Source organism: Micromys minutus, assembly GCF_963924665.1.
Source record: "Micromys minutus genome assembly, chromosome: 21".
NCBI classification, from domain to species: domain Eukaryota; kingdom Metazoa; phylum Chordata; class Mammalia; order Rodentia; family Muridae; genus Micromys; species Micromys minutus.
This window is the reverse complement of record NC_137956.1, coordinates 33,886,937-33,896,630: the sequence shown is the minus strand read 5'-3', so window position 1 is coordinate 33,896,630 and position 9,694 is coordinate 33,886,937. Positions and strand designations below refer to the sequence as shown.

General features: G+C 47.7%; 2 protein-coding genes across 3 annotated transcripts in view; one reads left to right on the top strand and one right to left on the bottom strand.

Annotated features, from left to right (window-relative positions):
• Nucleotides 1-1,053: 1,053 nt before the first annotated feature.
• On the bottom strand, nucleotides 1,054-9,092 carry ANAPC13 (anaphase promoting complex subunit 13). Its single transcript, XM_080934580.1, has 3 exons — nucleotides 8,986-9,092; nucleotides 5,308-5,433; nucleotides 1,054-1,287 (listed from the first exon to the last, which is right to left on the bottom strand). Exons 2-3 carry the CDS (start codon nucleotides 5,404-5,406, stop codon nucleotides 1,162-1,164), a joined length of 225 nt encoding a protein of 74 aa, XP_080790706.1. The 5' UTR covers nucleotides 5,407-5,433; nucleotides 8,986-9,092; the 3' UTR covers nucleotides 1,054-1,161.
• Nucleotides 8,798-9,694, top strand: part of CEP63 (centrosomal protein 63) — a 41,231-nt gene continuing 40,334 nt past the window's right edge. For both annotated transcript variants that reach the window (XM_080934575.1, XM_080934571.1), the window contains exon 1: nucleotides 8,798-9,069. In XM_080934575.1, coding sequence (XP_080790701.1) covers nucleotides 9,064-9,069 — 6 coding nt within the window. In that variant the 5' untranslated portion in view covers nucleotides 8,798-9,063. The remainder of the gene's footprint in view (nucleotides 9,070-9,694) is intronic.

The following is a 9,694-nucleotide window of genomic DNA, read 5'->3' as shown; positions in this document are numbered from 1 at the left end:
GCCAAAGATACCCAGCTCATGCCCTCTGGAGTGCTGTGTTTATACTGTCTCCAGGAGACGGCTGGAAGGGAGAGCCAATAACTGACATTTTGTAGCAGTACATCTATCCCCAAGGCTTGATGCCATGGAATCTTTTTTTAGAAAAAAAGACTTCCATGAGTGTCTTGCTTTTTATGTGTGCCTATGCATCTTGCGTGTAGTTCCCTCGGAGGCCAGAAAGTAAAGAACCGCCCAGAACTGGAGTCACAGACAGGTATGAGTGGCAGAAACAGAACCCAAGTCCTCTGCAAGAGCAGGAAGTGCTCTTAACCACTTGAGCCATCTCTCCAGCCTTGACACATTTTTGTATAAATATAGTACTGATTACTGGCTCCACACTGCTTTTTATACTTGAAGGGGCTCTGAGATATGAGATGTCATTATTATTCTGAATAAAAGAAGTACTCCACTCAAGCAGAGAACCTTTCCAGGGGCACAAAGGCAGTGGCCATTAAGAAGAGAGAAGCGGTAACTAGCAGCTAACTGTGATTACAAGCATACACCACTGTGCCATCAAGCCCAATTTTTACTGGAGCCGGGATCAAACTTAGGTCCTGACTGAGCCATCCCAATGCTTCAGAGGTAACTCTATAATCCGTATATCTACACAATGTCTAAAGATAGCCTGGGAATGTTAAGAACGCCAGTCACCAAGTGGGGTATTTGTTTGGGGCACATGCACCTACAGGCTAACTTCACTCAGAGAACTTCTCAGGCAAACTGGGAATACAAGTCTGTGGTTCTCTTCTTGTATGGTTTCTTCAGTCTTTCCTGCTTATATGTGTTTTCAATTACCTGTGCCGAAGGACACATGTAAGTAGTTGGGAGGTTTTTAACTTGGACAGAGTGAAGCTATAGCTAAAGGCGAACATTTAATCGACTATGTTCAAACACAAGTACGTGAATGACTAGTCATAGGTTTCAAGAGCCACACAGTCTGCATTCCTGAGAAGTCTCAGTTTCTCATTCAGAATATTTTCACGAGGTGCTTTGTTGGTAAAAAGACCAAGTGGGTGTCTGTTTTTGAGTGTTGATTTATTACTAAAGATCTGAGTTAGGAGACAGAGGAAACAGTTTTATCCATATATTTTGAGAACTCCAACCATGGGAAGGAGCCCAGCATCAGTTTCCCGCAGGTGGGACGTTCTCGTGGAGGCCCTGTAAGGCCAGGTCTGTCCACTTCATCTCCTGTTCTTTCACAGACTCTGTGGTACCACCGTTGTCTTGCTCAGGCTCGGGAAGCTCACTCTGGAAGGGAAGCATATCCGTAACAACCATCATGAAGTGTTTTTCCTGTGTACTTCAGAGATGGGCCTCATGTAGCCTAGGCTGGCCCCAAACTCACTATGTAATCTTGAACTGTGTTTCAGCACTGCTGGGGACTGAGTTCAGGACCCTGTCCATTTACATTAACGCTGTCCCTGAGCCACACCCTCAGCCCATCACCCCAAAGTCTCTCTCCCGTCCTCTGTCTCTCAGGAGCTGGAATTACAGCTGTGGACCTGGTCTTGCAGTCACTTCTGAAAACATGAGGACATTAGGAATTAAAGCCTCTGAGGGCCACCAAGAACAGCCAGCGCAGCTTATATGCATGTTCTGAAGAAAGAGTCAGAACAGACAGATTTATGGAAAATAGCAGAGGTTCTGTTCAGTGTGGCTTGCTTCCCCTTTCAGCATGGAAGGCTGGGCCCTGTGACTCTGGTTTTCTTACAAAAAGGCAGTGGTGCAGGAGGTGCTAAGGGCAGAGACTGGAGCCTCACACAGCCATTCATTTGCTGGCTTATTTGGGTGGTGAGGTAATTCAAACCCTTGAGGGTCTTTGTTTCCACCCTCAAATATTGGAGAAAAAAAAAAAGTCTCTGCCTTGGGATAAAATGAGGACATTTAGATGCAGTGCATGCTGTGCAGGGTGCTCAGTACTCCAGGGCATGTACTTAGTTCTCTGGAGTACTAAGTGGTGAGTGGCCCAGTACACTAACAAGAGCCAGTGCTGAGCCTACTGAAAAGGCTTTCAGACCGATCTGATTTGAATCTTTTCAAATACAGGAACTGTATCAAGAAATAAATGCTGCACCCAAAACACTTTAGTGACAATATGGGCTGGGTAAGGGACACTGACAATGTAACAGGTGAGAGCTCCCCCTCGTGGGAAAACACAGTAAAGACTGACAGCCCAAGAACCATTTTCTTAAAATCACGGACCACACTAGACCCCTGCCTGGCTCCAGAGTTCGCTGATACCACATATCTCTGTGCAATTCCCTGAACTTACACCTTGTATTAGCAAACTCCTGCTTCATATTTGGGGCTAGGGTTTCCCACGTATACTATATGGAGGTATTTTTCCTTTTAAAATTATGTTCAACATGTAGAACATGATCTTTAGCTACAACATGTACAAACGTATTTGAATCAGGTGGAATAAAATAGTTCTGTGGATAAAGGAACTTGCTGCCAAGGCTGAGTTCTACATGTGTGTCATGGCACACAGGAACACACATACAAGAAAGACCCAAATGTGTTGGTGTCACATGCATCTGCTTTACAAATGTACAATGCGATTCAACGTTCTGTAAACTGATCCAGAGATTGCCATTCTCTAGTCCATTGAGAAATCTAACCTTAATTAGGTCATAACAAATAAGCAGGCCTCTGATTAAGAACAACTTAGTCCAAAGGTACTGCTTTAATGTTATGCCCTCTAAGGGCACGCCAGGCTTCCTAAAATGATGTATCCTTTGCTTGGGGACTATTAGTTCTTGTGATAAATACCACCATGTAAAACCAGGCATAGCATGCCCACCCAACACAAACTATCGTAAGTACAACATCCATGGGGCAACTTCATCAACAGCTGCAGTTGATGCAGCTGCCCCTGCCAAGTGGCAGGGTCTATTCTCTGGCTGTGCACTGGGATTGGCCATAGACTTGCTCTTTCAGGAGAATGTAGCTATGGGGCAGTTCTGGGCCTGAGCTCTAAGGCTCACTTCCCTTTGATATTGCTGCTGAACCCAAGGCCGAGGTCTCAGAAGACCTGCTGGGTGATGTGTGCCAAGTCCCAGCCACACTGTTTCTGGAGACATGCTGTTAACTGCCAGACCTGTGAACCGTCCCGCACCACGCAGCTCCAGCTAGTCTGCTGGCTTTCAGTTGCAGCACCAGAAAAACTAAGGTTAGCTGGCGGGACTGGCGTGGACCAGAACTCCCCATTGAGTTACAAAATCAGGATCAAAAAGTTGTTTTTGTAAGCCATTAAGTTTCAGGACAATTTGTTATGCGGCAAAAGCTAACAGAGGGACTTCCCTCTTCATTCCCTACCACAATAACAAGTATTGAGCTCAGCAATACTTTTCTTGGTGCTGTTCTGGCTTCTCTCCCATGCCTAGATTGCTGCACTGCAGTAGCACCCTACTTGATGTCCCCTGGCTCTTTCTTCTATCAGTGTCTGTCAATGCTACAAACCCCGCTTTCTGAAAGACAAACGTGAGCATGGCAGCTTCACTGCACAGACCTTTCATCCCTAGATCCCAGAGAAGGCCTAAGTGGGGCACAAACACCTCAAAAACTATGCCCAACTCTCTGCCTCCTAACAACAAAGGTTAACTGCTGCTCACTGCCTCACCATCTCCCAACGTGCTTTAAAATCCCGGGCCTGCTACACTCTTTTCTCTGCTCAGTACCCTGTGCAGCACCATTAAACTTCGGGTTCTAGCGTAAGCATTTCCTCTTCTCTGAAGCATTCTCCACTTGGCTATTCATCCCCCCTGCTTGGTAGTGTAATTGTTAGTGACCTGCTTCTCTCAATCCCTGGCCCCAAACAGGAACTTCACCTTATACTCCTATAGCCTTAGGTTGCTGGCTGGCTGGATAGATGGATGGATGAAAGCTTACAGACTTTGAGCTTCTGAAGACTGAGGTACTGACTTACTAGTCACTAGACTTGAGGTAAGGGCGCCTCTCTGATCCTGCTCTTTTCTTACCAAACAAGATACCACCACCTCCCCTGTATGGCTGTCTTAAGGATTACAGATAATGCAAGCCTTAATTTCGGTCTGCGGTTTAAAACTGGTAATAAATGGCAGCTATAATTCCCATTATTCCACTGTCCTGAACTTTAACTAAGCTGTGACTTGACTAGCCACCGAACACATTCCCACCTTACTCTTGAAAGAGAGCGCAGGTGAGCTGAGCAAGTTCTTTGTAAACAGCAGTGGCAATGCTCCTGGAAGTTGTGCTGTGTTAGCTACTCTTCCAGAGCACGTGCCACACTGTACGGAGAAAGTCCCCAGACTGTTTTCCTTGTCCTTTGTTAGGCCTTTGTAACATCAATAAGAGTTTAAAAAAAAAAATCTACATGAGCAAAAAAGTGGGGGTTACTTATTACAGAGGTTTCAACAATCGCCTTTTAAGGGCGTTTCCCAGAGATCAGCAAAGAAAAGATGTATGGAGAGCTTGTGTGTCTAAGGGCCAAGGCAGAAAGGCAAGGGAGCCTCTAAGCAGCCTGTGTGCATGCCAGTGTTTCAGAAATCCAACAGGGGAGCTGAGAGATGGCTCAGGGGTTAGGGCTCTACTGCTTTTGCAGAGGACACTGTTTTTGGCACTCACTTCGGGTGGTCCATAAGTGCCTTTAACTTCAGCTCCAAGGGATCCAACACCCTCTGCTGGCCTCTGAGGGCACCTGCACTGACACACTTCCCCACTGTACCCCAGACACACACACAAATAGAATAAATCTTAAGGGTGGCGGTGGGGGGTGGTGGTGGTGGTGGAATGGCTCAGTGGTAAGATACAAGCTTTCCCCATCACCTATGTCGGGTGATCTCTAACCACCTATAAAACTAGCTGTCCCTCTCCCCACCTGCACATGGGTGGCAGACATTCTCACATACATATAAACACACAAATAAAAACAACTAAATCCTAAAACCAAAACGAAAATCAAAGATTGATACGTTAGCATGTTCCTTGCTCCTGGGTGTGATGTGCTAAACTCACACTTGGCCTCCCTCTGGCTTTGGTTTACTTCTGGGCTTTTGTGGCTCCAAAACTCTGGCCTTCAGCTCTAGTTTGACCCCTAATGAAGCGGTTACACTAGCCAGTTTTCTGAGCCATGAAAAGACGAACTAGCTGCTTTTCAGACACTTCTAGACTTAGAGGAAGCCACGACTCAAATTTCTGGGTCCTAGCTTTTCACTTCCCACCAATCTCCATGAAGTCTTACCACATTTTCTCTCTGACCCATTGTCCTGAGCCCCAATCTGAACCTACCAGTGGAATTGCAACATCTTCGTATGGAAGCTTGTCTTCCCGCCAAGCATCATCAATCAGGTCCAAGATCCTCCCATCTCGCTGTACCTCACTGTCCATCCTCCTGCAGCTTTGATCTTGTCCGGGCTGTAAGTCAAAGAGGTCATTAGTTTTTTTTTTTTTTTTTTTAACACAATGAAGGTACAGTATAATCCAGTACCAGGATTCCCCCATGCTTTTAGCTTGAAACTGGTTTTGCTGTTGTAGTTACCATCAACCCAGGAGAGGCCATCTTGTTATGTGTCAGATGACAACCTCAAGACTACGGTTCTCTCCTTACCTCAGCTGACAGATGCTTGATCATGTATATGGTAGACACAGTCTAGTCAACAGACCAGGCTGCTAGTGTAACCAGAGAGCAACACATGGCTTCTGAATAAGGTCCCGGAAGGCACCGTGTGTAAAAGTAGCTTTCTTTTATCTTTACAATCCTACACAACTACCCTTCCCTGTTTGTGATGTCTTTGATGAGTGTCTCACACGACTCAGACTGACTTGGCCTGGGTGTCATCCTTAAGCCCTCCCTTACTATTTGGCACAAGTCTTGGCTCAAACATTGGCATTCTTAAGGCACAGGAGCTAAGGGAACGTGATGGGTGACATCAAACATGCGGGGAGGATGTGTAGAGTGACCAACCACAGGCCAGCTGCTTAGGTTCCATCCTTAGGGCAGTCAGGCTGACCCAGGAAACCACTTCTTTTCTTAAACAGCATAGCATCCAGACTGAACTCAAGTCCAAGACCAACAGTGGCAGTTCCAGGTTCTCTGTCCCTCTGGGTTTTCTCCTTTTTGTTTGATTTTTGAGTCTCAAACTCTGTAGCTAAAAGCAGCCTTAAACTCCTAATCCTCCCACCTCCACCAATGGGATTACAGGCCTACCTCTGCTTTCTGAGGTACTGGGAACAGAACCAGGGTTTTGTGTATACTAGGTAAGTACACTGCTAACTGACCCACATCCCCAGCTGAGGGGGACCTTGAAGAAGTCCAGGGAGGGAAGTCAACTGTGGGGAGGTGAGAATGAAAATTTGGTTTAGACTTTCATTAGTCTGGCTTAGCTTGGGGAGTCTGATGCCAGGTGGTTTATTTCTAACAAACTTAAATATAGTATGATTAGGAAAAAACTTTCCTGGTATAACAATTTCTGATGTACGAGGAGGTGTTAATTACATTGAAACTTGACTCAGGGTGCATATCTTTTCTTCCAAGAAAGTAGGTTCTAGAGACAGACTACCTGTGCAAGCTTAAGGGTCTAGGGAAGGTCTCAGTCATACAGTGACATAGAGATCACCTGGGCTATTAGCTACCTCTGGTCCTGGTTGTGGGAGCTTAGGGAACTCCTGCCTGTAAGGGTCACTTAAATTATTAGCCACCTTTGGTCCTGGTTGTAGGAGCTTGATGTGGTCTGGCCCAACAGGTAACACAGATTACCAGGCTTTTTTGATAGAGTTAACAGATTTTACATCTTTCCATTGGAAGAACAATCCTGCCTGCTTAACATTCTCCCTGGATATCTGTGTGTGTAAGGATCTCTGTGCTGTGATCCCAACATCCTGCCTTCTTCCCTCTTGAAAAAAAATTATTTGTGTATGTTCATATGAAAGTCAAAGGACAACTTGGGGACTTTGGTTCTCTTCTTCCACCATGTGGGTCCCAGAGATTGAACTCAGGTTGCCAGGCTCAGCAGCAAGTGCCTTTGAGCCACTAAGTCATCTTGCTGGGTCTTTTCAGTGCCTGGTCCAAGTGCTCAGGATGCTTGCTTAACCCCCTGACCACAGATTATTCCACATTTCCCCCTCCAAACTGTTGCAATCTAATTCAAAAGACTGGTCATGAAGCAGTACTTTGGGATATCTGGCTTCCATGTTTGTTCCTTATCACAAACACACCCTATTGTGCTCCCAGTCACAAAGTGGCAACCCAAGGAAAGGTCTTGTAATGATTAGCACCAGTGGCTCTCTTAGGGGGAGACTCACACAAGAAACAAACTTTGCCATACAGGTATGTGCATGTCTCCAACAGTATAAAGGCAAGCTAGCATTACCTAGTCTGCAGGAGGGAAAGGGCTTTACTTTCAAAAATTAAACAAGATGGGGCCCAAGAGGAGGCTCCGTGGAGCAAAGTGCTTGCTGTGTAAGCATCAAGGCCTGAATTCAGATTGTTGGCACCACATAAAAAGCCTGGCATGATGGCACACATGTGTGTTCTCTGGAACGCTGCCAGGCCAGGAAGTCTAGCTGAATCAGAAAGCTCCAGGTTTTGCTAAATATTCAAAGTAAAGATAAAGGAAAACGAAGATGTTGACCTCTACACTCATCCGGAACTTCACCTGTAGGCAGAAACCTCCACCACACCTTTCCTGCATGCTCTCTCTCTCTCACTCACACACACAAACACACTGAAGCCAAAGGTGGTCAGCTCCTTCTGCCCATGAAAATGAGGTGACGGCTTAGCAGTCTTCCTCAGTCTTAACAAGACCCTAGGTCGTGGATAACGCAAAGCTGGCTGAAGGGCCAGTTCTACACTCCTCCAGGGCCTGATAAGAGGTTCTCCCCTTTTCCGTCTGCCTTTGGTGTTTGTAGCTGTGCCTTGGGCTACATTTCACACTTTGCTGTGCTGATTTTTCCAGTCCTATCCAGACTGCACCGTTTTCTAAAGGGTTCTGACTTCCCTCCAGCTTTTTAGCAGGCTTTCTGTCCTTGAATGCATTGCTGCTTGCCTTAAATGACCTATGAAACATCCGGTAGGGTACTACTCTCTCCAGTGGTAATGCAAGCATTCTCAGTCTTTCCAAAGCTGGCCTCATTATTTTGTAACACGCTCTCCTCCATGCTTAAAACTGGCATGCTTTTCACCCACCCCCTGTACTTCATCAGTTATGCTTGGCTGTCCTTCCAAACACAACAAGATTGACAGGTCTTTGGGGTCTACATCTATTTTCCTGGGTCAGGCGTTCGGGTGCTCCCCCTTTACGTGAACAGAAAAGCAAGCACAGGCAACGCCCCAAAGCCTCTCCAGATCTTAAACTTTTTTTTTTTTTTTTTTTAAACACACGTACTCTTCTCTTTTTATGCCCATCCCCTCCGGATACCAGATAATAGGAAACTCTCAGCTCTTAAGATTGTCTCCTTTAGACCCCAGGCTGAATGCATGCAGATCCAGTCCATTCCTTCACCAGACCCCTAGATCTTTGGGCACAATACGTGACAACAGAAGGAGAGCTTTTCACACTCTCCAGACATCTTCCTAGATATTAGATACGTACGTCCTATGAGACATAACGCACGTTTTGTGCATTTTCACAATCACAGCTTTGTAAAAATATTTCTAAGCTAAACGCACGTCGCCTACACTAAAATTGGCTCTCGCAGGCCACCATACTAGGCCACTACACGCAGAGCCACTTGCTGCCACCACTTCCGGTTCGAGGGCTGGAGCTACTAGGTGCGGAAGTGTAAGGGGGAGGTCGAGCGTCGCCATGGAGGCTCCGTTTCACTCCGCACAGCGTGCAGTAAAGACGTGGCTCTGAAGGTCGGTTGAGAGTACCGGCCTCCGCCTCTGGAAGCGTTGGACGCTCGAAGCTAAGGGCGTACGCTTGGCCACCCTCGGAAACCCGGGCCACGGGCGCGAAAAACCCTTACCCACAGTGCGCGCGTTGACTTCCTCCCGGCCCCGCCCTTCTTCCGGGTCACGTGACTCGAGACACTCTCATATCCCGTATGTGGGTGAGTCCATTCGCTGCTGCAGGGGGCGGGACGAACGTCGATTTGTTGTGACGTACGCGCGTCCCCGGCCCGAGGAACGCCGCGCTCTTTAACCGACTGGGTGTTCCGAAGACTGGCGAGCTGCGGCCTGTGGTGCGGTCGCGGCCGTGGCCACCGTGGTGCCGCTAGTCTTCAGGCCGCATGGCCCGCGGCCGCAGCTCGTTGCAGCCCCACCTACCGCGGGGCCCTCCACTGCTCGCCCGCGGCTGCCCGGTCGCCGCGTCCCTGGGTCCCAGGGCCTCCTCCCTATGGGGTTCTGGGCCAGCGGGCCAGGTGCTACGGCCTGCGGGAGGGCGGGCTGCAGGCCCCTTGGCTCCCGGGGAGGGACCCGGCTGCTGCAGCCGGTGTAGGACCAAACCTTAGCGTTAGCCGCCGCAGGGTTCTCTGGTGATGTTAGGATGAGAGGTGCGGAAACGTGGCGGGAACCCCTGATGCGAGGGGATTGCAGATGGCTTCGAGCTTTCCAGTCAAGCGCAGGAAACAAGATTGGCAGAGTGAAAGTTTTGAAAGAGCAGTTCCATAGCTACGCTTTAACACGGAGGCAGTAAATTGGGCTTTTGTCCTTTACAAAATCGTGGAGTTAGTG